Raw genomic sequence first — 27,982 nt, forward strand, 5'->3', positions numbered from 1 at the left:
ACGTCGCGAATTTTTACGGTTTGCTGTGATCTGCGTTTCCTCTCATCTGGTCTTGAAGTCGTACTACCACTTTATTATCGACAAATAAGTACAATTTTGTATTCCGAACTTTTTCACGCTGTTCACCATGTTTCTCCTTCCTTTTTTGTGGTGTACTGCTATTCTTTTGCCACCTGATATTACTAACTCTTCCGACACAGTGCATTTAACAACGTAAATATTGTAATATTATTATGTGTTTCCTTCTCTTTGGTCTGCTTACATACATGTTGCCAACCTAACGAAGTATATGTTCAAAACGAACATCTATTCATGGAGTTTATATCGTCTGTGTGTGTGTGTGTGTGTAAGAGAGAGAGAGAGAGAGAGAGAACTGAAGAGTGTGTGAGTGTATGTACGTGTGGGGGGAGGAGGGGGCGGGGGATTGGTGGTTTGAGTTGTAGAGTGTGAATGTAGTAGCTGTTAGCGAGTGGTTGAAAGCTTTGGTGTGACAACTGATTTGAAAAGTGATATATAGAAGAAACTGATAGAAAAAGCTATATCGTGTGGCATAAGAGTAATAGTACATTACGAAAAGGAGGAACATGGCGAAGAGCGTGAAAAAGTAAAAGTTTGGAATACAAAATTGTGCTTATGTGACGATGACAAAGTGATGGTGCGACCTCCAGACAAGTGAGAGGAAACGCAGATCACAGAAAACCGTAAGTAATTACTTGTTTGCATAAAAAGTCGTGACGTGAACTGTTTGATAATCTAAAAGTAACAAAACTGTATCGTTATAGATCCCACTGGTGACGCCTTAGAGCAAGAAAAAGGCGAAACACGTCTGAGAAAAATAAATTAAGTAGCAGTAAGAAAAGGCGGTTTTATTTACCAAAGAAGTATTTCTGTGCTTACTGCGGAGGATGGCCATTCAAAACAAATTTGTTTGTAAAATACGTCTGTAATAGGCAACAAGGCAATGATAGATAGGCCAAATGAGTGAAGAGGGGAGTATACAATAAAAGCTGTGATAAAAAGTAATACCAAATCAGTCATCATGTATATAGCATACATTAAGGGGCCAAGTGATGTGCACAAAAACCTATAAATATGAAAACCATCATAACAATTCTACAACGTAAGTGTAGCGATGCTAGAAACAAAACGGAAAATCTACACGATCAGACTGAGCGCCCTGTAGTAGACTAAATATCACTAATACGTAAAGATGATTAAGGCGAAATAATAAACGAATGGGAATTCAGAGAAATAGTCCTTATCCTGTGACATATTATTTTAGAAACCTGAAGTGATTCAATCGAACCGCATGTTTATGTTCATTTAGTGTATGTTTCAGTTTCATACACCTGAAGAAAGGATTTTTAAAATCCCGAACGCAGTCGTGGGTTAAAATAAATACTTAGTACACCTGAATTAATTAACATGCCTCTCTGTTGCGGATGTCCTATGTGCCAAGTCTGTTTCATTTGTTAAACCCAAGACTCTACCCAGACCTCCCGACACTCTGCCTCCTGTCCACAGTGATGATGCAGCTGCAGGATGCAGACTACCTCTACGTTGAGGGTGGGCCTCTGGACGGTCGCTACTACCTGCACCACCTGGAGTTCTACTGGGGCTCAGACGACTCCAAGGGCAGCGAACACACTATCAATCAAGAGAGGTGAGCCACTGACAACAATCTGTACTGCTGCTGTACCACCACAAATGGTTCTGCTGTGTCCACGATAGGTGGGATGGCCTGAAGTCAGAAGGGGAATATCTCCCCAACAATTGACGCACCAGACTAGTCATCCTGAGCGACAATGTAGTTGGACCTCTACTTTTGTCTCCAAATCATGGTGACACTCAACTGTGAAGAGCCCAAGGACTATATACCTATCAGCCAGAACATTATGACCACCGACTTACAATCGTTATAAACCCGTTCACGTGATAGCAGCATCACCTGGCGAGGAATGACTGTTAATCAGACACATGCATGTTGCATGTTGTATCAGTGAGCGTTCTGTCCATGTGTAGCATGGGGAAAGCACGCGGTATATCTGAGTTCCACTGTGGTCAGACTGTGATGGCCCGAAGGCTCGGTACGAGTTTTCCGGAAACTGCTCGACTTGTCAGGTGTTCGGGGAGTGCGTAGTGAGTGTCTTCAACTTGTGGCGCAACCAAGATGAAATCATATCCAGACGCTGTGGGATTGGGCGGCCATCCGCCATTAGGATGTCAGACGTCGTAGGCAGGGCAGGCGGAGAACAGTAGCGAAACTAACATCAGACTTAAACGCGGAACAGAGTTCCATTGTGTCTGAACACAGCGCACCGCAGCTCAGTTGTCGTTTTCATCAACCGAACTAAACCTTAGTGTTTCCCAATCATTTCTGGGACACCATGCGTTGTTAGTCCCGATAGGTTGTTAAGTTTTAACGAAAAGCCACTTGATGTCGATATAACTGCTACCAACAAATCTTGTGGCTTCGTGGTATCCGTAAGTGAATACAATACCGCTAGTTCTTCAGTTTGATTAAAATGAGCAATAACGCTTCTGACAAATCGCCACTCGCGTGGTATCCGCCATAACTGTGCGTTCATCCAAAGCTATAAAATAAAATACAAACTCATATGCACGATTTTTTAAATTATTTTCAAGTCTTCCAATGTCGTCCACATATCTAGTAATAGTTTGACGAGACAGGCTTATTTTTGAGAAATCCTTTTCCTTTTCTGGACACTCAGTTTCAACAATGGTCTGTAAGCATTCCTTAACTATTTCGCCATCTGAATATGTCTTTGTGTTTTAGCCATTATCAGAACTATTGCATAACTCGCTTTCACTTAGCATCTTGACTTTGAATTGGCCCTTGTAAATGTCTTCTGCTGAGCAGAAAGTTTCTTTTTTAAGTCTTTCACCTAGTCTTGTCGAAACTGTCCTTTGTACTTACCAAACACAAGTGCGTGTTTAGTCTCGTAATGCCGTTTGATGTTATATGCCTTCGGAACCGAGACGGATTTATTGTATACCAGACATATCGGTTTTATTTGTAACCCACAAAACAATAGTCTACATTCCACTTACTTTGAAAAGTTCTCAGGTCCTTTGTAACTTTCCTCTTCTTAGGTCCTATTTCTTTACTAGTTGACGCCATACCAAGTTTACGTCTTGAGCTGAAACAGACTTTTTCACCATAAGTCGGCAACTGACTAAGAGACCACTCGATAATCGGAGTTTTGTAATTTTTTATATATATGGTACTTGAAGTTCAGAATCATATATCAGTTACCTAAAGCAGTTCGATACAACTCTCAAAAATTCCCTGCAATTTCTGCTTTAAAGTTCCCCGAAGTTGTTTAACACCGTAAACAAAGCTGACTCTTTTGATGGGCTGTGTGACTCTGTGCTAGGATACCCAACCACCACGTGGGTGGCCTTCTACTCCCAGTTGTGCAAAATTTAAAAAAAAAATTTTAAACAATGTTTCACGGGCATTTCGGTGAAGCGTAAGGTACATGAGGATGAAAAAAAATTAATCTGAAATGGTTTTCTTTTTCTACAACAATCTAATATATAAAGGATCAGTAATTAGGTATTTATATCTGCAATGAAAATTTGATTTGTGTGTGTGAAATATAATTAGGTATAAGAACATGTGCATTTTCATAAAAATGACAATTACATATGTGCTAAATAGCATATATTTAGATGAGATGGGTATTCGAATTGAACGGAAAAAACTAAAAAAGTAATGTCGGAACTAGACGCGAACCAGCAATCCAGCAATTACGACTCTTGAGCGCTGTGTTCTTTTCTTCTTCTTCTTTTTTTCAGTCTTTATGCATTTCACGCTTAGCAGAAACACTTGTAGAGCATGTGAATATGTTTCAAAATATATCTCAACTAGCCACCTATGTTGAGAAATACAACCCATCTGAGAATCAAACCCTGGCCCCCGCATGGAAGGCAAGTGTCGTGTCACAGAGCTACACTGCTCATCCAGTTATCGGTCTTTCCTTTGAGTATTATACGCACTTGGGAAACTTCATAGTCTGGTGTCTCGAGAATTTTTTACACGGGCATTCAACTTCTTTAGGAAATTGATGTTTTAGTTATAAACGTCATGTGCCATATATATAAAAAATTACATATGCTTCACTTAAAGTAGCAACCTTGCCTTAATATTTCGACCCGCATTTCGGCTTCTTTTGTTTTGATTGTTTCTTAGAACTATTATGTATTTCAAGCAGATAACATTATTAGTTACTGTAAATAACAAAGAAAGACAGATGGAAAAGTAGAATTAGGAGGGTCCCTTTTACACCTTTGTAATGCGGAATCCTTAAACGTCATCACAAACACATTATTACAATTAAATATTTGTTTGTTTTGTTTTACTAAAATTAAAAGAAGATACTGAGGCAGAAACAACAGCTAATGTCGATTGTTGTACCTGCTCACCATAACTGAATACATAAAAAAATACAAGCCCACTAAAATTTTAAGACAAGAATCACAGATTAAAAAATCTAGATTTACTTACTTAAAGTGATGATAGGACTATCGCGATCCAACGTGCACCACGTAAGTTCACGGCCGATACTGTTGTGAGTTTGCAGTAAAATAAAATGTGTGCTGTATTGGCTATGTCTAGCACTCATCTCACTTGTGCAGCGCAACAAACTTATCCGGTTGCATAATTCATACTAAAGTTGGTTACTGGTTGCATGTCGACAAGGCGAACTATATTTTCTTCAAAATAAATCCAACATAGCGATTTTTTCAACCAGGAATATAGGCGAAAAACCTAACGATAGTAGAGTCAATTAACTGAGATAATCCTATTGTAATTGGATATGAGACGAAGGGCGCTTGATGGAATGTTCTTTTTTGGGGCTTTACGTGAAATAAAAGCTGAAGTTTTCTTTCATATGAAACAGTTCCGCGGGCCAAAAATTAGCACTCCGCGGGCCAGCTGCGGACCGCGGGCTGGCAACCCCTGCTCTAGGTGATAAATATTTTTGGCAACTGTTGTCAGATAGCTCTAGTACCTCTCTGATAGCAGCCAACCAGTCAGTCTTTCTGTGAACACCTCTATCAACGATACTATCACACCGCAGACATCTCAGAAGTGCGAAGTGAATCGGTTTTCTTTTATAAATAACTAGCATCATTCCAGTACATTGCCCGAAGTTATCCTACGAAGTCGATAGCCTCTTTCTAGAACGCCTCAGAGATTCACACAGATTTTACAAACCAATGAAAGCTTTGATCTTCATAAAATCTGTATCTTAAGCATTCGTTTCCTTAGAAATGTTACCACGAGCTTCATTGCTGTGAGTATTAGAACGTGGTACAATAACGGGTATTACATTTTCATACAAAAATGACTTCGTAATAACCATTTCTTTGTTACATGAGCTTCATTTTTGGGTGCAGGTAAATGTGTAATAATGTTACAAGATCTTGTTCTAGCATTGGTAACATATTCACTTTTCATCCCTTTAGCTATTTCATCTTGTCCTAAAAGAAATATATCCTGAAACACTTGTTCCTGTGCTTCATATTCATTATTTTCTGACATTTTTTGTTCTGTTCCTGAATCATGATCACTTTCATGTACACAATACTCGTTCTCTGAGTCAGAAATATCGCAGTAAGGACCTTCATTACTCAGCTCTTGCAATTATTCCAGCCATACTCAGGATCTCTGCTAAACTCTGTAAGTTTTTTCACCTTTGACACTGATTCCACAAATTAATGTATAGAGAATATTTACTTTTCGTTGGTAAGTATTCTAAGTAAAAAGCAAATTAACTGTAATTAGTTCTGATGTGCCTGAAATTACGCACATGGATTGAATCTAGGGAAGCAGTGAAGTAAAATACACTAACTTTGTTTCAGAGTGTAGCAGTAGTGCTCGCGCGGATGACTATAGCACTCCAAATTGTAATAATATTTCATAGACAGAACAATCCTGCATAGCTGAAAGCCAGTAATGGTTGGAGCTAAGGGGGTGAAGAGTTAATAGAAAGGTTCTGGAAGTGGCACGAACTCAATACAGCCGAGTCATCACACAAAATAGAGCAGGAAAGTCAGTGTGGAGTGCGATTTTTGTACGCTTAAGCAACTGAGAAACAGATGTCCTACCACCCTGTACCTTCTTCTTGCCAGTGTTTCCCCATTTTCCTTTCCTCGCGGATCCTGAGGAGAACCTTCTCTTTCCTTACCTTATGAGTCCTCCTAATTTTCGACATTCATGTGTCGCAGCAGACCTCAAATGTTTCGATTCTCTGCTGTTCCGCTGGACTACGCGAACATTATTATGGATTACCTTCATCGCTCCAAGCTTGATTTCTTCCCTGATAGTGATGACCTCTTCCAGCTGGATAGCTGGATAATTGTCTGTGTCACAAGGCCAGGGTCGCACAACAGTGAGAGGAGCTTTGTGGCAGCGTCACAGAGATGCCTTGACCACTAACTTCGTCTGATATGACTGCTGTGGAACATGTCTGGGACACCATTGGGCGCCAGCTTCGCACTCATAAACCATCGGCCCATAATTAATGGGATTTGTATGATCTCTGCGTAGATATCCGGTGCCGCATACCTCGAGAAACCTTGCAAGCACTCGCGGAATTCAATTTTTTTTTCTTAATTGTCATTTTTAAAGCCGTACAACAGGCAGGCTGTCAGCAGCATCTTACGCTGCTCTGCAGCCATAGATAGACAAAGAAACAACAGAAAGAATACACATAAGTTACATAACGGTGGGTAATAAAACAGTAGACACATAAAGACAAACACGGAGCCGTTCACACTCGACGATAATCCACACTACAAACTGTTGACACGACGCACAAACACTGAAGATGTCGATGGCACAGGTGAACGATGGAGTGCGACGGTGAACACTGAACACTAAACACGACGGCACACACGAGACACTGATGGCGATGACCTCCGGCGCGGGAATGTCCATGTAGCGTATGCGAGTCTGGGGACCTGCCAAGAGGGGAAGAAGAGGGATGGGGGAGAGGGGAGAACAAAGATGCCAATGGCTGAGGAGATGGGAGGAGGAGTAGAGGGACAGGGGAGGGGAAGCCTGGGGGAGGAGTGGGGAGAAATGGAGGAGGGAGGGAAGGGGGAGAGATGGGAGGGAGGGTGCCCAAAGAAGCAAACACAGGAAGAGGGAGGGAGGATCAAAGTTGGAAGGAGGGGTAGATGGAGGGGAGGAGGGCATCATCAGGGAGGGGGAGCTGACGGAAGCCACCTTGGGAGAGGGTAAAGTGGGTGGAGAGATGGAGAGCAGGTGGGACATGGGAATACAGGCGCGGCAGTGGGCAGGGGAGGGGGAGAGGATGGGGGAGACAAGCGGGTGAGGAGGATCGAGTTTATGGGAGGCGTAGAGGATCCATATCCTTTCAAGGAAAAGGAGGAGGTGGGGGAACAGAATGAGGTCATACAGGATCCGCGTGGGGGATGGGAGACGGATGCGATAAGCGAGGTGGAGAGCATGGCGTTCAAGGATCTGAAGGGACTTGTAAAAGGTAGGGGGGCGGAGATCCAGGCAGGATGGGCATAACAGTGGATAGGGCGGATGAGGGATTTATAGGTGTGGAGGATGGTGGAGGGTCCAGACCCCACGTACGGCCGGAAATGAGCTTGGGGAGCAGGAGTCGGGAGCGTGCCTTGGCTTGGATTGTCCAGAGAGGGGGGTCTAGGAGAGGCGACGGTCGAGCGTGACGCCAAGGTACTTAAGGCTGGGGGCGAGGGCAAGGAAGGCGGTGTCATCGGCAAACTGGAGAAGGTGGAGGGGGGTGACGGCGTCGGCATGTCCGCCATATACAAAAGGTACAGAAGGGGGCAGAGGACGGAGCCTTGCGGCACACCGATGGAGGGAAAAAAGGTGTAGGAATCAGTGTTATGGATGGTGGGAGGGAAAGGAGCCGATCAGACGGACGTAGTTAATGGGAAGGGCGAAGGTTTGGAGCTTGAAAAGGAGACCAGAATGCCATACGCGGTCATAGGCACGTTCGAGGTCCAGGGAGAGGAAGATTGCGGAGCGACGGGAATTAAGCTGTTAGGAAAGAAGACGAGTGAGCTGGAGGAGAAGATCATCAGAAGAGCAGGACGGCTGAAAGCCACACTGGGTAACGGGAAGAGGCGGTGCTGAGGGAGATGCTGGTGGATACATCAGGTGAGGATGGATTCCAGGACATTGCTGAAGACCGAGGTAAGGATGATGGGAAGGTAGGAGGAGACGGTGGGGCCGGCAGCGGTGGTCTCGCGGTTCTAGGCGCGCAGTCCGGAACCGCGCTACTGCTACGGTCGCAGGTTCGAATCCTGCCTCGGGCATGGATGTGTGTGATGTCCTTAGGTTAGTTAGGTTTAAGCAGTTCTAAGTTCTAGGGGATTGATGACCACAGCTGTTAAGTCCCATAGTGCTCAGAGCCATTTGAACCATTTTTTTTTTTTTTTTTGGAGACGGTGGATGGCAGTTTACTGTGTTTAAGGAACATCAGGATACGGGAGGTTTTCCACAGGTCGAGGTAGTAGCCGGTGGACAGGACTACATTGTAGACCCTGGCCAGGGTGGAGGGGAAAGAGACAGGAGCTTCACAAAGGTGACACGATCGTGACCAGAAGCGGTGTTGCGTTTTGTGCGGAGTGTAGCAATGAGATCCTGTGTAGTGATAGGGGCATTGAGTTCCGTGTGTGCCATGTTGTCCAAGTACTGGAAACCAGGTGCGAGGGGAGGGACAGAGTTGTCAGTTCGATCGCGGACATCCGGTAAGAGGGAGTAATCGAATTGGGGATCGTCGGGGATGGAAAAAACATCGGAGAGGTAGGAGGCAAAGTGATTGGCCTTACTAAGGGTGTCAGGGAAGGGGTGATCATCATGGAGAAGTGGATAGTAGGGAGAGGGTTTAGTTCCAGTAAGGGGACGGAAGGTGGAATTCAAGCAATGCAGAATCGCTTCTGCATTTCTTTCCAAAAATGGATCAATACGCTACTAAGCAGCTGGTCAGACTGTTTTGATTCAAAAGTGTAAATTTATTTCAGTATAAACAGCTTCGCACCGGGCGCTTAAGAATGTCCACTACATCTGTTGCTACTCACTAGCATTTAAAGGAATTCAGGGTAGTAACTTCGGTTTACAGCTTTATTCACAGCATTCATTACAGTTTCAGTTACAGTTATAAACTCACACTGCAGAGGGCAGCACAGTCTAGTTTCATACACATTACCAACAGATGGCAGAAGAGTCTGTTATTCTCCTGGTGGGAAGGTATAACAGGCTCCATCAAGCGTTGCTTGAGAAAGGTGGTTGGTCGATAAAGAGAGCTTAATGCCATTTTGATAGTAATGGAAGCCACAATAAACTCAAGACCCATCACTCACGGATAGAGTGATACGGCATTGACACCATCTCAATTCCTAAATGTGGCAAACTAGTCACCATTTCAAGTGGGCTAGAACTAGTAACTAGAAAGGATCTGGCCAAGCAGTTCTGACTAAGACGAGAGGTAAATGAGGACATTTGGCCTAGGCGGAAAAATGAATAACCCTATCTCCTAAGAAGCTACCATGAAGTGAAGGGATATTCCTCAAGAAGAAGGTCAAGAGCTGGAGAAGTCTTTCTACTTCAGGAGGACGTAAAAAAATGGTTCAAATGGCTCTGAGCACTATGGGACTAAAACCATGGCGCTTGTGGTAGGTAGCAGTGGTGGAAGAGATGCGGCCGGACCGAGATGACAAGATGCATCTCTGGCAGTTGGAAGGCACCAAGACCAGTCAATCGGTGCAGCTAGGGGTGGAGGGGTGGTGGGTGGTGGGGGGCGGACATAGGGAAATAAGAGACTCTTATGCCATCTGTTGGTGTTGTATACGAAACTGTAGACTGTGCTGCCCCCTGCAGGATGTGTGTATAAGTGTGACTGAAACTGTAATGGACGCTGTGATTAAATCTGCGAGCTGAAATTACGTGTTGAATTCCTTGTGAATGTGTACCAGCAGTTAATCTCTTCTTATACATCCTGGTTTCGGCATCAAAACTCACTAGTATTTAAAGGAATACAACACAATAACTTCAGCTCACAAATTTATTCACAGTCCTTACAAAACTCTACCATCTGGTGAGCAAGATGTATGATACAGGCGAAATACCCCCAGAATTCAAGAAGAATATAATAATTCCAATCCCAAAGAAAGCAAGTGCTGACAGATGTGAAAATTACCGAACTATCAGTTTAATAAGCCACGGCTGCAAAATACTAACACGAATTATTTACAGACGAATGGAAAAACGGGTAGCAGCCGACCTCAGGGAAGATCAGTTTGGATTCCGTAGAAATGTTGGAGCACGTGAGGCAATACTGACCCTATGACTTATCTTAGAAAATAGATTAAGGAAAGGCAAACCTACGTTTCTAGCATTTGTAGACTTAGAGAAAGCTTTTGACAACGTTGACTGGAATACTCTCTTTCAAATTCTAAAGGTGGCAGGGGTAAAATACAGAGAGCGAAAGGCTATTTACAATTTGTACAGAAACCAGATGGCAGTTAAAAGAGTCGAGGGGCATGGAAGGGAAGCAGTGGTTGGGAAGGGAGTGAGACAGGGTTGTAGCCTCTCCCCGATGTTATTCAATCTGTATATTGAGCAAGCAGTAAAGGAAACAAAAGAAAAATTCGGAATAGGAATTAAAATCCATGGAGAAGAAATAATAACTTTGAGGTTCGCCGATGACATTGTAATTTTGTCAGAGACAGCAAAGGACCTGGAAGAACAGCTGAACGGAATGGACAGTGTCTTGAAAGAAGGATCTAAGAAAAACATCAACAAAAGCAAAACGAGGATAATGGGATGTAGTCGAATTAAATCGGGTGATGCCGAGGGAATTAGATTAGGAAACGAGACACTTAAAGTAGTAAATGAGTTTTTCAATTTGGGGAGCAAAATAACTGATGATGGTCGAAGTAGAGAGGATATAAAATGTAGACTGGCAATGGCAAGGAAAGCGTTTCTGAGGAAGAGAAATTTGTTAACATCGAGTATAGATTTAAGTGTCAGGAAGTCGTTTCTGAAAGTGTTCGTATGGAGAGTAGCCAGGTATGGAAGTGAAACGTGGAGGATAAATAGTTTACACAAGAAGAGAATAGAAGCTTTCGAAATGTGACGCTACAGAAGGATGCTGAAGATCAGATGGATAGATCACGTAACTAATGAGGAGGTATTGAATAGAATTGGGGAGAAGAGAACTTCGTGGCACAATTTGACTAGAAGAAGGGATCGGTTTTTAGGAGATATTTTGAGGCATCAAGGGACCACCGATTTAGTATTGGAGGGCAGCGTGCAGGGTAAAAATCGTAGAGGGAAACCAAGAGATGAATGCACCAAGCAGATTCATGAAACCGGTCTCTAGACTGAAGACCACAACTACAATAACAGCAACTTAAGTAATTAATGACAGCAAGAAAGCTGCTAGAATATCTGCTTGGACCTCAGTAAGATGAAATCGATTTTTGCAGCAGACCCAGTCAAGACAATATACGAGATATGCTATAAAATAACGGGACTAATGGTGTGAAATAATTTTTTTCAAAAACATACATATGTAGTTACTGTCACCCTCAATATACTCCCCTTCTCTATCCCTACAATGCTCCATGCGAATTTTCCATTGATGGGAACGGTGCTGGAAATCTTCCTCTGTGAGCCCCTTGATGACGGGTACCACTTCTTCTTCCACTGCTTCAACAGACTGCAATCTTGTTCCTTCTAATGTAGATTTAGTCTTGGAGGGTAAATAAAAGTCGCATAGTGCTATGTTAGGCGAATAAGGTGGGCGGTTTTACACTGTGATGCTGTACTCCACTAGAAACGTCTTAACAGACATTGTTCTGTTCCGCAATTCGGGTTGTTTTCCTTTTCTTATTTTCACACGGAGTTGAACAAGAATCTCAAAGCAATACTATTAGTTGATAATTCAAATTTCTGGGTTCCAATGAAGATACACAGTTTCATGAGTATCAAAGGAACACAGTCTCATCGCTTTGGACCTTGATTTGTTCATCCGAGCTTTCTTCGTTTTCGGTGAAATTGGGACCTTCCAGTGCAAATATTGGAACTTAGTTACTGGATTATAAATGAAAAACTAAGATTCGACACATTTATCATTCTTACCGAGAAATTATCATAATTTTCGATGGTATTTAAAGTGTCAGTACAAACATTTTCACCAGCTACTTTTTGGTTGATCGTGAAAATTTTCGGCACCAGTTCTGCGCACAGTTTTCTCATGTTAGATTTCTTATGTAACATTTACCTCGTGTATTCTTTGCCAGTTCTCACAGTTTCAACGATCGATGAAATAGACATATTTTCATCAGTTTTTGATGTTGACGGGCCTGCCTAGCATGAGTGACCTTTACTGTCTTCTCGGCGTTCTTGGAAACGCATGAAACACCCAAAAACTCGAGTACGTGATACACAGTGTTCGCCATACACTTCCTTCAGTAAAAAATGTGTTTCAGTAGGTATTATTCCAAGTATTTACGAAACTTCACGACATTCCGTTACTCTATAATTAACTCATAATTTTTCTTGCAAAACAAACGCTGAAAGTAAGAAAATGAAGAGTGTGGAATGCTATCAAAATTAAAAATCTGAAGCGTCTGGAAAAAAAATTATGCAGTGTGACGTCTCTTTCTGCTCCGCCTTTGACGCCGCAAACCCGCAATGCACCTACACTTGGCGGGTTATCATCAGCTCAACACTTGCGTTCAAGTTGGTTTAAGATGTATCTGACCCATCCTCCAGAGGGCCTCCCGGTAACCAGCCAGAGGGCGCAGAAGATAGCAGCAGGGTCACTGCAGACGTCCACCTCTTGCTGCATCCGCCCGTTTTCGATAGCTAATAGGAAAACTGTAACCTTCCGCCACGCGAGTATTTCAGCCCGCGCGGTGCCGGCTAAAGACAGTTCCGTCTTCGCAGCCAGCAAATGATGTACCCTCGCCGTTTGGACACCGCCTCGGATCGGACGTCGCCTTCACACTATCCGGACGGCTGCGCTCCCGCGACCTGTGCTCCGAGCCGGACAAGTCTCGCTGCTCGTGAGATAGAACTTTGAATACTTACTTTGTTTTTAAGATAGACTCTTCATTGGTTAGGAGAACGTAATCTACGCATTCAAGACTCTGTTTTCGTTTCGTTGTGGAACAATTGTTTGTGACGAACTTCTCCTTCGCATTACTAAGAAGAATTTTTACAGAACATTGATTTTCTTTTGTTGTACTTGTTCAGATAAAGAAAGTTTAATTACATCAACTTGTGCCCCGAGCGAGGAATACTTCTGTGTTTATAGACAGTTTTGATTCAGTGGGGGTGACATACATCGAGCGAGCTAGGAACTTGCCCCCCTTCTTGCAGCGGTGTACCGTAGGTCTCTAGAAGAGCGTAGCGTTCCAAAGGATTGGAAAAGGGCACAGGTCATCCCCGTTTTCAAGAAGAGATATGCAGAACTATAGACCTACATCTCTAACGTCTATCAGTTGTAGAATTTTGGAACACGTATTATGTTCGAGTATAATGACTTTTCTGGAGACTAGAAATCTGCCCTGTAGGAATCAGCATGGGTTTCGAAAAAGACGATCGTGTGAAACCCGGCTCGCGCTATTCGTCCGCGAGACTCAGAGGGCCATAGACACGGGTTCCCAGGTAGATGCCGTGTTTCTTGACTTCCGCAAGGCGTTCGATACAGTTCCCCACAGTAGTTCAATGAACAAAGTAAGAGCATATGGACTATCAGACCAATTGTGTGATTGGATTGAAGAGTTCCTAGATAACAGAACGTAGCATGTCATTCTCAATGGAGAGAAGCCTTCCGAAGTAAGAGTGATTTCAGGTGTGCCGCAGGGGAGTGTCGTAGGACCGTTGCTACTCACATCATACATAAATGACCTAGTGGAAAACATCGGAAGTTCACTGAGGATTTTTGCGGATGATGCTGTTGGATATCGAGAGGTTGTAACAATGGAAAATTGTACTGAAATGCAGGAGGATCTGCAACGAATTGACACATGGTGCACGGAATGGCAATTAAATCTCAATGTAGACAAGTGTAATGTGCTGCGAATACACAGAAAGAAAGATCCTTTATCTGATTTGATCCATTATAAATGGTTTCCAACCAGCAGCTCAAGACACAGTATCAAAACTAGGAATAAAATCAATCTACATGAAGACCTAAAATCACTCAGCTTGGTCCAAAAAGGATTTAGTATTCCGGAACACACATTTTCAATAAATTTCCAGCAACCGTTAAAACCTTGGTTTCAGATAAAACACGGTTTAAACAGAGTTTGAAAAATTTTTTGATAGGCAGCTCCTTCTACTCCATAGATGAATATCTTAACAGTGACTCTTAGACCAGCTTTAATAAAAATGTCTGTTGAATTACAGTTTGGACAGCATTTCATCACAGCAGTCAAGATTAGGTATATTGCGTATGATAAATATTGAAAGTGCATAACAATATTTCATTCTGACAGTGCGTCAGATTACTGTAATGTATTCGCCTATTTTGACAATCTCCTGATAAATGATCAGAGTTGTAATTATTATATTTTTTATGGTATACTTTCTGACATGTGCCACACTCATCAGAATTATCCCATTTTTTGGGTCTCTGGAACAAAAACCGAGTCTGATCTAGTCTAACCAATGAAGTTCCAGCCCACGATGATCCGCGAAGACGTGTCTGGAGTCGCCTTGGAGAGCGGTGGGACACCATCCCCACTGTCGCCCGACAACCAGAAATGATGCTCTGAGGTGGCATTTCATTTTATAGCAGGACCCCTTTGGTTGTCGTTTGCGGGCCGCTTACAACATAGCGGTACATCGACGATATTCGACGTCCCGTTTTTTTATTCTTCATGACAAACCATCCTGGGATTGCATTTCAGCAAGATAAAGACAGCCCATACACTGCGAGAGTTTCTACTGTTTGTCATCGTGCATACGAAACTATAACTTGGCCATGAACATAATGGGCAGGGCCCTTCAACCAGCTCGGGATTTTCAAATGTAAAGCACCAATTAGAATTTGGCACGATACCCCTCAGGAGGACAACCGATCAATGCCAAGCTGTTTGCATAAGGGCCTGACTTGGACCAAAGCGCTATTTGTGAAGATCTTGCTCTTGAATAAATCATTCAAGTTTTCTAAAATCACAATTATTTGTTTGTACACGTGTACATGTCTGCCAATTTTAGTCCCATTCAGACAATTCCTTCATAATGCGTCCTTTTTTGTTTTTGGGTGTATAATATTTCCGAAATATTACCCGAACACAAAGTTTGGTTATAGCTACGTAAGGGACCAATGCCGTAGAGTACTGTTTGTAAAACCGAATTGAGAATCCATGCGGATCTGGTGACTTATTTGCTTTCATATCTTTCAGTGGTTTCTCTACATGAGGGATGATTATTCCTCGGATATGCTAACACAAAAACCCTGTGTGTGTGATTGTGTGTTTTGCGCTTAGCGTAAGTTAGTTTAAGTAGTGTGTAAGTCTAGGGACCGATGACCTCCGCAGTTTGGTCCCTTAGGAATTCACACACGTTTGAACATTTGACAATGTGCGTAGCTACACATGTTCCATAATTTATAACTTTTTCAGGTACCCGATGGAAAGCCAATGGGTAATGTACAGCGAGAAATACCCAAGCTACGAGGAAGCTTCTCAACACCCGGGCGGAGTGCTCAAAATGTCTCAGATGTACTCTGTGAGTATGACCACCAAAAGCTCAGGGGGCAAGCCAGTAGTAAACACTAAATGGAAACTTAGAAGTAAAAGGGACATATAAAAGGAGAGAAACTTGATGAAAATTTATGGAAAGGATACACGAAATGATTGACAATAATACGGAGGATGCGGTACTTTCCACAGGAATTTGACGGATCTGGGAAAGTCTTAAGTCAAAACAAGGCAAGTGGAGTCGACATTTCCTCAGAGTTATTAAGACCCTTTGGAGAAGTGGTTACGTCCTAACTGTTACGCCTGATATATGGCAATCTTCAAGAAGAACGTAAAAATCCCAATTCCACAAAAGGCAGATACCGATAGGTCTGAGTTTTAGCAAACTATCAGATTAACTAGCCTTGTTCGCAAAATACTGACATGGCTTATCTGCAGAGGCCGACCTGGCGGAGGATCAGTTTGGGTTGTAGAGAAATGTGATAAAACGTGAGGCAGTTCTGCTCCTACGATTTGTCTTAGGAGATAGAGTAAAAATGGAAAACACGCATTTAAGGCATTTGTAGAATTAGAAAAACTAGTTTTGACACTGTAGAGTGGAATACACTGTTTGAAATCTGATGTTTTCGGGAGTAAAATATTGAGAATGAAAGATTATCTACAATTTATACAGAAACCAGGCTGCTTTTAAAGAGTCTAAGGATGTGAAAGCGAAAAAGTAGTTGAGAGTGAAGTGAGACACCCACCCCATGCTGTTAAACACATGATTACATACTGATGATGCTTTAACTTAATAAAAGGAAGCCGGCCGGTGTGGCCGAGCGGTTGTAGGCGCTTCAGTCTGGAACCGCGCGGCCGCTACGGTCACAGGTTCGAATCCTGTCTCGGGCATGGATGTGCGTGATGTCCTTAGATTAGTTAGGTTTAAGTAGTTCTAAGTTCTAGGGGACTGATGACCATAGAAGTTAAGTCCCATAGTGCTCAGAGCCATTTGAACCATTTGAACCATTTGAATAAAAGGGAATTCATATAGCAGAATAAATACGAGTTCTTAGTAATTACAAAGACAATATTGAAATACCTTGAGTAATGATACAGGAATAGCGGACACCATGATCACACAAATGAAGGATGTTGTTTATTGTTTGTGTGCCGTTTTGTTGCAGGAACAGTAACATGAAAATCAGTATCTCCAGTGACCTTTTTACGTAACTTACACTATGTGATCAAAAGTATCCGTGCACCTGGATGAAAATGGCTTACAAGTTCGTGGCGCCCTCCATTGGTAACGCTGGAATTCTGTATGGTGTTGGCCCACCCTTAGCCTTGATGACAGCTTCAACTCTCGTAGGAATACGTTCACTCAGGTGCAGGAAGGTTTCTTGGGCAATGGCAGCCCATTCTTCACGGAGTGCTGCACTGAGGAGAGGTATCGATGTTGGTCGGTGAGGCCTGACACGAAGTCGGCGTTCCTAAACATCCCAAAGGTGTTCTATAGGATTCAGGTCAGGATTCCGTGCAGGACCATCCATTACAGGAATGTTATTACCGTGGAACCACTCCGCCAGCGGCCGTGCGTTATGAACAGCTGCTCAATCGTGTTGAAAGATGCAGTCGCCATCCTCGAATTGCTCTTCAACAGTGGGAACCACGAAGGTGCTCAAAACGTCAGTGTAGGCCTATGCTGTGATAGTGCCACACATAATAACAAGGGGTGCAAGCCCCTTCCACGAAAAACACGCCCACACCATAACACCACCGTCTCCGAATTTTACTGTTGGCACTACACACGTTTGCAGGTGACGTTCAGCGGGCATTCACCATACCCATATCCTGCCATCGGATCGCCACATTGTGTACCGTGATTCGACACTCCACAGAACGTTTTTCCACTGTTCAATCGTCCAATGTTTACCCTCCTTACACCAAGCGAGGCGTCGTTTGGCATTTACCGGGGTGATGTGTGGCTTTGAGCAGCCGGTCGACCATGAAATCCAAGTTTTCTCACCTCCCACCTACCTGTCATAGTACTTGCTGTGGATCCCGATGCAGTTTGCAATTCCTGTGTGATGGTCTGGACAGAAGTCTGCCTATAACAGATTACGACCCTCTTCAACTGTCGGCGGTCTTTGTCAAGTGGTTCAAATGGCTCTGAGCACTATGGGACTTAACTTCTGAGGTCATCAGTCCCCTAGAACTTAGAACTACTTAAAACTAACTAACCTAAGACTGTAGCGCCTGGAACCGCTTGGCCACCACTGCCGGCGGTCTTTGTCAGTCAACAGACTAAGTCAGCCTGTACGCTTTTGTGCTGTACGTGTCCCTTCACGTGTCCACTTCACCATCACATCTGAAACAGTGGGCCTAGGGATGTTTAGGACTGTAGAAATATCCTGTACAGACATATGACACAAGTGACACCCAATCACATGACCACTTTCGAGGTCCGTGAGTTCCGCGGAGCGCCCCATTCTGCATTCTGATCTCTTACAATGTTTAATGACTAATGAGGCCGCTGATATGGAGTACCTGGCAGTTGGTGGCAGCACAATGCACCTAATATGAAAAACGGATGTTTTTGGGGGTGTCCGGATACTTTTGATCACGTAGTGTACGTGCCATGTTGTTACGGGAGCAAGAATAGGAATTTAATTATATTCAGAGACGTTGTACTCAAGTATTACTTGTGTGTCGTAGAATTGCAGGAACAGGAATAGGGAAATTAGAGTCACCATAGATATTGTGTGTTATTTGTGTGTCAAGTTGTCACAGGAAAACGAACATGAAAAATCAGTTTCACAAGAGATGTTACGTGGTACATCTACAGACCATATGGTATTTTGTACCACTAATGTAAACGTGATCTCAGTCCACAGGCACTGGCAGGCTCATCGGGACCGACCGATCGCCACGTCATCCCCTGTCAATTGCGTCACTCGATACGGTATGGAGTCAGGAGACCAGTCCCTTAGCCATTGTCAGTTTTTGTGACCTGGAGCCCCAACTACTCGGTCAAGTATGTCCTCAGTTAGCATCTTGAAGCTGAGAACATTTCTTTGCAGCCTTATCAAGGAAAAATTGATGACGTGCGCGGAAAAACGGGCTGACCGTCGAATGTGAAAGCTTACAGATAAGTGTTATCGACTGTTGCTGGGCACGGGAACCATCAAAACTGACATTGGTCTCATCCCTAAGTGATATTTAGCGATGAGACCACTGTCAGTTTTGATAATTCTCGTACCCAGCAACAGATGGCAGCACTTATCTCTAAGTTTTTTACATTTCAGAGTAGGCCCGTTGTTCCGCACATATCTTCGATTCCTGGCAGTGCAGGATATCGAACCTGTATCTTCTGCATGGCAGTTAGCACCGAAGACCACAGCTACAAATGTAGAGTTATTACACTTCTAACCATTTGTTTTCTTGTTCTACGTGCAAAAGGAGCGAGGGAAAAACGACTGTCCATATGTCTCCTTTGGAGTCCTAGTTTCTTTTATCTTGTCTTCGTGGTCCTCACCTGAAATACACATTGGCGGCAGTAGGACAGTTCCGTAATAATGCAGTTCCCGCTTCTCTAAATTTTCACACTAATATTTCGCGAGAAGCCGTCGTCTTCCCTCCAGAGATTCCCATTTGAGTTCCCAAAGCATCTCACTTGTTGATCGACACTGCCGGTAACAAATTTTAGCGACTCGCCTCTGTATTGCTTTGACGTCTTCCTTTAAGGGGCCCGGCTGGTAAACGCAAAAGGAAATCTTGAAAAATTTGTCACTTTTCTAAATAGTGGAGTTCAAAGAAATAGAGTTGTAAGCCTATGTAATGCTGACTGCCTTCTAATAGATCTTTTGGCAACAATTTGATGTATGAACCAAAGCTCTCGGTCTCACACTTTTTTCTGAATCGTATTTGACATTTTTTTTTTTTTTTTTTTTGCGGAAGTTGTTAGATTATTATGTTGAAAGCAGACCTTTAAAAAGATGTTGCAGTCATATATGATGGTGCAATTTTTTAATAGTGATTATCGAAAATTTCAGCAATTAACTCAGTTTTTTGAAATCTTTAAGTTTCAAATTTAAATCGTAAGAAGAGTGTACTTTTCAGTTAAAAATGTTTAAAGACAGTGTATAAAACTCCGTCTTAAACAGATTTTAACCAGTGTGTAACAGAATATCAGAAGAGTGAATTTCCGGCAAATTCAAGTTAGAGCTAAAGCTTATTTCTCTACCTAACCTGCATAACACTAGGCTATCCCTGGTCCAACTTCATCTTGTTTCTGGTACTGATCTCTCCTGCTTTTCCTTTTCAGACTACTGTTTCTTGCCACTGACTTCTCTCCTTCGAAGACTCTCCTGCGGTAAATGGCAACTAACCTCTTTGCATTTTAGTCCATCAGGCACTCACATCTATTCCATAACGTTAAACATTTACGCTGCACCATCACTGAAATTTAGCAGATCATCCACCACACCCATTTTCGAAGTATTTAGTCCTATATTTAGTCCTACTAAAACTGGTTTTCGTATCCATTCCTGTGTACAGTTGGTAAAACTTTCATTAGCGTTTTGAGTTCTGCCATGTAATTACTTCTCTAATAATCTTGTATTACTAGAGACTAAAAAGACATGAAAAACAAAGAAGGGAGAACAGAATTCTTTTTTTAACGGAGTTGCCAGCGTAACATTGAGCATCGTCATATGCAGAGACTTAAATTCCCCTAATTTTTGGGCTTTCTTCGGTACAATTTCCTCGAAGTAAACTTTTCCGTGTTCAGAAAACTACAGAGAATTTTTAAGACAAAAATTTAAAAAATATATTTTTTACAGTTATTCACGTTCTAATCACCTTAATGCGACTTGGTGGGGACCTTAAATAGTCGATCAGTATTGAAGAGCCAGTCTGTCTAGTATTCTATCCGCGGTCTCCTTTGTGGTTGAGCTTACGGCGGTAGGAGGGAAAAAGGAAAGGCGGATGAAAATGAATTGAAATGGCTGTTAAATAAGGGGTATTATGGAGATGCCATCAAGTCAAATGATAACTGAGCTAAGTATAGAATGTGACGATATTAGTCTGTTTCGAAATCAACATTCATTTTCCACATCAGTTCTTACTTCCCTTACCCTTCTCCATGATACGATGAATGACATGTACCTGTGTTCATTTGTACCGGAAATGTAGGATATATAAGGGGTATAGTTGTGTTCCGCCGCTTCAGAGTAGAACACAGAGATTCTGTTATACTTCATTAATCTAATATCTTCTACAAATGCCGTTGTCCCAGTGTATATGTGGAGCTCAGGTCGCGAGTTCGTTTTTCACGAAGCGAGGTTGTAACATAAGTGGTGAGTAACTGAGGCTTTTTCTACTACATGATCTGACCAGTTCCAAATTAGGGATGCCTATAGTTTTTACTTATTCACCACAAACGAGGCAGATAAAGCTACGAAGTGCTAAAAAGACGTTATGCATGTATTCGCCTACAAAGTCACACATTCCGTAGTTAATATTAGAATCAGTCACAATCGTCTTGTAGGAAACAGGATCACAAAATTTATATACACTTTTACAGCGTTCTTCTTTGTTTTGCACGCAGGGTCGTGTTATTTAAATACAATATTATGTGGCACTCATCCGAGACCTCAATAGCGTAGCCTGCAGCGCGAACCATACCGTCAACCCGTAGCTCCACACTGACTAGGCAGCATCAATCACGTCGCTCTGTAGCGTACTTTGCTGGGGGCCGAATGTACACCAAGTACTTCGGCTGGATACTGCGACTTCAGTATTCAGTTCAGGTGCTCACTATTAATTTGCAAAAAATGGGGTTAAAAAAGGAACTGAACCTATCTCCAAAAATAACTGAATTAGCTCGGTGCCCTCAGCACTATTGTGCAGTTTATGAAGGAATCAATGTTCCAGTTAGCAGCACTCTACCAAGGGCCACAATGAATGGAAGGACCTTTTTTTTAATATAATCTGGCTGTGTTTACGTTTAGTGGCCGACTACTCACTCGTCGCATTCGCCCCAGAATTGTCAACTAAGAAAAAAGAACTTCCAATTAAATGCGGGCAGGAATTTTCGTAAAGAGAGTTAAAGCATATAAAAATTGAATATATTACCTGTTCATCTCACGGTATTGCCAATACCGAATTTTTATTACGCCGTGTAAGAACTTACACAAAAAAAAAAAAAATGGTTCAAATGGCTCTGAGCACTACGGGACTTAACATCTGTGGTCATCAATCCCCTAGAACTTACAACTACTTAAACCTAACCAACCTAAGGACATCACACACATCCATGCCCGAGGCAGGATTCGAACCTGCGACCGTAGCGGTCACGCGGTTCCAGACTGAAGCGCCTAGCACCGCACGGCCACACCGGCTGGCCAAGAACTTACAGGGTGACAAATATTGAATTATATGAAATAAGATCGTTGTAACTTCTGAACGGTTGGCTGCGTAGCATGACGACAATTAGTATGCGCATGCATGGTATGATTTAGCGACGAAGCCCACTTTCAGTTGGATGGGTTTGTAAATAAGCATAATTCGCGCATTTGTGGGGCTGAGAATCCGCATTTCGCGGTAGAAAAATGTCTTCACCCTCAACGGGTAACTGTGTGGTGTGCAATGTCCAGTCACAGAATAATCAGTACGACATTGATGGCACGGTGACTGCCGAACGGTACGTGAAGGTTTTGAAAGATTATTTCATCCCCATAATCCAAAGTGACCTTGATTTAGGCAAGATGGGGTTCATGCGAGATGGACTTCGACCCCATCGAAGCAGGAGAGTGTTTGATGTGCTGGAGGAGCACTTTGAGGACCGTGTTCTGGCTCTGGGGTACCCAGGGGTCACTGGCATGGGCCTCGATTGGCCGCCATATTCTGAACACATGCGAATCCTTTCTATTGGTCTATATTAAAGACACAAGGTGTACAGCGATGATCCCAAAATCATTGCTGAGCTTAAAGCAGCCATTCAGGAGGTCATCGACAGCATCGATGGTCCGACACTTCAGGCGGTCGTACAGTATTTCTATATTCGTCCGCGCCACATCATCGCCAATAATGGCAGCCATATCGAACGTGTCATAACCTAAATCTGTAGTGACGTGTACATATTGAATTAAGTGTGTGCTCGACGTAGTAACTAATTTACGTTTATTTTTCATATGGTTTAATAATTGTCACCCTGTAAATAAACCAAGGCAGTTCCTCGCGAATTCTAAAATCTCGCAACACTTCTGAGCCCCAGTCACTTAAAATTCAAATTAAAACTCCCCATTTGCGAAATGGCAAAAATTACAAGATCCAAAAAACTCAGCTCTAACGTCGGCGGTGAAATTTCAATCTTCTGAATCGTTCCCTGACGAGAGATCTTGTGTTTTCTGGCAACACACATGTAAATTTTATAAGCCCACGTTTAGACACTTAAGAAAATTTTAATACTTCCGCGAAGCGACTATCTTTCTGCGCATTCACAACTCACCACAACGGCTACTCGTGAATACTGCCAGAATCAGACTCTACACCTCCTACCGCCACCTAAATCAGACTCTCCGTGCTATGATGGCTGCCGACTATCCTCGCACTGTAACACGAATCCTAACACATACTTTCTTTCTTCCGGAACATATAAAAACTACGAATATAAATTCGCATGCAAATTTTCTCAGATTTTCATTGCCGCCTTCGTTTTTCATTAAATTCATTAGTTTTCTCGTAAACTGTATCATGGAAAACGTTATTTGTTGTTATATTGTCGCTAATAGATATAAACAATTAACAACCACCATAATCGTACTTCCCTAACTATGTAGATTTTACAACATTGCCGCTACTTTCAAAGTATTAATTAATCTTATTCCTAAAATTCACTATTTTCCTGCAAGGAATGCACATCCCAGCCTTTATTTCAAACCGGGTGATGATTATTACAATTCTGTTTTAATTATTTGACAGACCTCTATGAGACGTATTCATAGATACTTCGCTTATAAAAATCGGGAAATGTGTCGTCAAGTTAGGATTTTTAATGTTTATACCATTCACAAAATATTTAACGTAAAATAGCTTCTCTCCTGCCGGAGGTTCGAGTCCTCCCTCGGGCATGGGTGTGTGTGTTGTTCTTAGCATAAAATAGTTTCAGTAGTGTGTAAGTCTAGGGACCGATGACCTCGCCGGCCGCGGTGGCCGTGCGGTTAAAGGCGCTGCAGTCTGGAACCGCAAGACCGCTACGGTCGCAGGTTCGAATCCTGCCTCGGGCATGGATGTTTGTGATGTCCTTAGGTTAATTAGATTTAACTAGTTCTAAGTTCTAGGGGACTAATGACCTCAGCAGTTGAGTCCCATAGTGCTCAGAGCCATTTGAACCATTTCGATGACCTCAGCAGTTTTGTCCCTTAGGAATTCACACACATTTCATTTTAAAATAGCTTAGAAACTATAAATCATACTGGGGGTGCGTCTAAACCGTCGCACACATCATAACATTCTCCTTTTATTTGTGTCATCGGCTTTTCAATATCTTAATGGTTTTTTCTTTTTTTATATTGAGATGTATTCAGCGCTTTGTCTGGTCTCTCTGGCCAGTCATGGCGGACTTTTCCTCTGTTCTACATCTACGTGATTACTCTGATATTCACGATGAAGTGCCTGGCACAGGGTTCAATGAACCCCCTTCCAGTTGTCCCTCTACAGTTCCATTATCGAACGGCGCGCGGGTAGTTAAATATTTCTGCGCGAGCCCTGATTTCTCTTATTTCATCGTGATGATCATTTCTCCCTACGTACGTGGGTGCCAACAGAATGTTTTCGGAATCAGAGGAGAAAACTGGTGATCGAAATTTCATGAGAAGATCCCGTCGCGACGAAAAACTCCTTTGTTTTAATGATTGCCACTCTGATTCACGTATCATGTCTGTGTGCACTATCTCCCGCATTTGTTGATAATACTAGACGAGCTGTCCTTCTATGAACTTTCTCGATGTCTTCTGTCTTTGCTCCCAACGGCCAGCGAGCAAGGGGAATTCCGATCACGTGTTTTCAGAGCATACTAAACGTGTGCTAGTCACCAGGATTTGTCATACTTCCAGAACGACCTAATATCAGAGGCCCAAAGAGCGCCGACATCTAGCGCTGGAACTTCAAAGTCGGTGCCTCTGTGGTCAGGCCAGCGCGGCCGTCACGTGGCCGGCTGCCATCCCTATTTTCCTCTTTTACCTTCAAACTCGCATTCGCGCGGCTACTCTTGTCATTCAGCTCGCAACAAACCGCGCAGGCGCAGCCGCGTCCGGTTTCACAGTTTCTAGACAACTGTTTGGCGACTGTACCGTCACAATATCGTTACTCTAACGTTGGTGAAAATGGTTATGAAATTGAAATCTGTAATAAATAGACTGAAACATGCTATTAACAGTGTATTGATCATGAAAGACATTTAAATCTGAGCTATACTTTATGAAATACTAATCACTGAATCTAACAAATTTGTCTCTCTGTGTCCTGTGTTGGCAACCAGTCAGGTGATCCCCTTATAAAGTGGCGCAATTTCTTGCAGAATTGGTATTCGCCGCACCACGTCTTCCTCTAACCCCTTCTGTTACATCTCGCCTCATCTACTATAAACTGAGCCAACCTGTGGACTGAATCCTGGGAAAGAGTCTTATGGCTCCAAAGCCAGAAATATCTCAATCTACACATCCTTAAAACTCTCCCAGTAAACCGAAGTTGATCGTTCGTCTTCCTAAGTACCGCTGGTGATCGTTCCACCTCCAACAGCTTTGCATTTCTTGATCGGCGTGACTGTGGCAGGCAGAACACTACCAGTGCCGTATTCGAACATCACGGGATTGTTTTTCGTACTAATCTGCATTAAGTTACAGTTTTTTACATTTAGAGCCAGGTGCCATTCATCACACCTGAGCAGTGCGTGGCTCGTGTTCCTGCCATCATATATTTTACACCCTGTTGTTAACGTACTTCCGCCGCACTACGTTAATTTAAATTACTACTGTCACTGAGTTGCTGCTTTGCCTGACCGTGCGCGGCGTTAGCAGCGTGTATCGATATATCCCCTGTCGTAGTATCTTTGCTCGATTGCTATTACTTACCGGTCTTTGTCTGTCGTAAGGCAGGGAGTTCGGGTGGCGAATTCGGATCTGCCAGTCGGTTGGAACGTGTCTGGAGCGCAGTCTGGACGTGCTAGTCGGGGAGTTGCAATGCGGCACTGGTGCAGTCGGGTTGGAGCAGCAGTGAGGTCTGCGTCGACATGGCTCGCCCGACCATTGCCGCCACGCATCACTCAAGCCCGGCCTGACTTTTGGTGGATTGTTGGTCGGTCGGTTGGTCCGAGGACATCTCCGTGCGGCGTAGTCGGCCGCTGGCGGTCTCTGCGCAGTGTCGGAGTCTGTCTGGAGCTGTCCGATCGGTACGAGAACCGTCACTCGCCGACCCAGAACTTGAAGGCTCAATGGTTTTGAGCATTACGTTGCTGGTTCCGGCATTGCTGTTGTGGAGGTTTTCCTGTGAGCAACAACGAGTGAAGTGTCCGAGATAGTCACCGCCATGTGGAATTGATCAAATTAATTTATCCATAGTCGAGTGCACCAAGGGAATTTTCTGCCTTGTGGCCGTTAGTGTTCTGGTTACCTGCCCTGGCCGCTAACGTAGATTTTAGGCAGTGTCTTTTCCTCCCCATGTTCTTGCTGCCCAACATGGTATGTAGTTTTGGCAGCTCAGTACACATACGCGTTTGTTTGGGGATAGTGATACTTTGGTTGGGTTCGCGCGAATTAAGTGTAGTTGGACTCACCACCTGTCTCGCCTAAGTGAGCGAGGGCAGACCGATCCACTGGAGACTCATGAGTGCTGTTCCCTTAATTATCCTTTTGGCAGCGTTAATGTTGTTGTAATTTAACTGTATTTTATATTATTAATTTTGCAAATTAGTTGTGGGCCTTCAGCCCTGGAAACATGTTCTCAGAGTTTCCTTCAAGTCCAAACGTTATCGCATCCTGCTCCTGAAAGGTTATTGTAATTTCGCCTGAAATATTTTACCTGTTATTGTGGGTCTTCCGCCGTTGGTGTTGCAAAAGGAAATTTTTGAACTTAATGTATTGTTTTACCGATTGTTAAAATATATATTCCCTTAATTTGCAGAATTTGACTTTGCGGCCTTCAGTCATCTTATTGCGCTTGTTTATCTCTTTCTGTGCACCTTGTGGGCTATCAGCCCTGTTAGCATCTTAAAACATTGTGGCCTTCTGCCTTCAGTAATCATAATAGTATATTTGGAACTTTGAAGATTTAATCCGGCGGCATTCTGCCGCTCCGCGTGCTGATCTCATACATGTATTCGATATATCTTATTCGTAAATTTAACTGTGTGTCACGTCTTTTCAAAATTGAACATATTCTAAAGCATCTTTTTGGAGGCCTTCAGCCGCGAAGGAAATTTAATTCCTTCAAAAGCGTATTTGTGAACTAAATGATAATAAATTACAATTGTGAAATGAATTCGACCGCAACTCCCTTGGCCCTTTCTACTGCCCTAATTTCCTGCTAGACCTCCGTGATTTAGCGGGCATTTCAACAGCAACTAGGAAATTTATCTAAGTCGCCTTGTATCCTCCTCCTACAGCCACTCAATGACGACACCTTCTCGTGCGCCACAGCATCATCAGCAAACAGACCCAGATTGCTGCCCATGTTGTCCACCTCATCATTCACGTATATCGAGAACGGCGGACCTGTCACACTTCCCTAGGGAGCTCCTAACGACACTCTTGTCTCCGATGAAGACCCGTCGTCGAGGACAACATACTGGCTTTTGTTACATAGGCAGTGTCATTTTGTTGCAGGAACAGGTACACGAAAAATCAGTGTGTCCAGACACGCTGTATAATTGCTTGTGTGCTGCGTTGTTGCAGATAACAGAAGACGAAAACTGGTCGCTGAGTCCCATCGTGGAACAGCTGCCCAACGTTCGTAGGCCTGAACGAGTCGCTGTATCGAGCAGCCCACTGGAATACGCCTTACTGTTGGGCGTGCCCGTGGACGACTACTACTACTATAATGGCAGCTTCACCAGGCCGCCCTGCTCAGAGACAGTCATATGGCTCGTCTATCCCAATGCGAATACCATCACCGAAGAACAGGTAACGCTACATCTACATTTGCATCTACATGGCTAGTCTGCGAATCAAACTGAAGTGACTGGAAGATAGTT

The 27,982-nt window shown here is 43.2% G+C and overlaps 1 protein-coding gene across 1 annotated transcript; it reads left to right on the forward strand.

Moving 5' to 3' along the window:
* Positions 1–1,526: 1,526 nt before the first annotated feature.
* On the forward strand, positions 1,527–27,947 carry LOC126455826 (carbonic anhydrase 2-like). The gene is made up of 3 exons (XM_050091588.1): positions 1,527–1,663; positions 15,673–15,778; positions 27,684–27,947. The coding sequence occupies exons 1-3, from the start codon at positions 1,527–1,529 to the stop codon at positions 27,945–27,947; spliced, it is 507 nt and encodes a 168-aa protein (XP_049947545.1).
* Positions 27,948–27,982: the final 35 nt, after the last annotated feature.

This window comes from Schistocerca serialis, chromosome 2 (assembly GCF_023864345.2).
Source record: "Schistocerca serialis cubense isolate TAMUIC-IGC-003099 chromosome 2, iqSchSeri2.2, whole genome shotgun sequence".
NCBI lineage: Eukaryota > Metazoa > Arthropoda > Insecta > Orthoptera > Acrididae > Schistocerca > Schistocerca serialis.

Excerpts from the sequence above, each read along its gene's own strand:
- LOC126455826 (XM_050091588.1), top strand. The coding sequence starts at position 1,527 with ATGATGCAGCTGCAGGATGCAGACTACCTCTACGTTGAGGGTGGGCCT. Across the intron at positions 1,664-15,672 it reads CACACTATCAATCAAGAGAG|GTACCCGATGGAAAGCCAAT; the intron begins GTGAGCCACTGA and ends TAACTTTTTCAG. Across the intron at positions 15,779-27,683 it reads AAATGTCTCAGATGTACTCT|ATAACAGAAGACGAAAACTG; the intron begins GTGAGTATGACC and ends GCGTTGTTGCAG.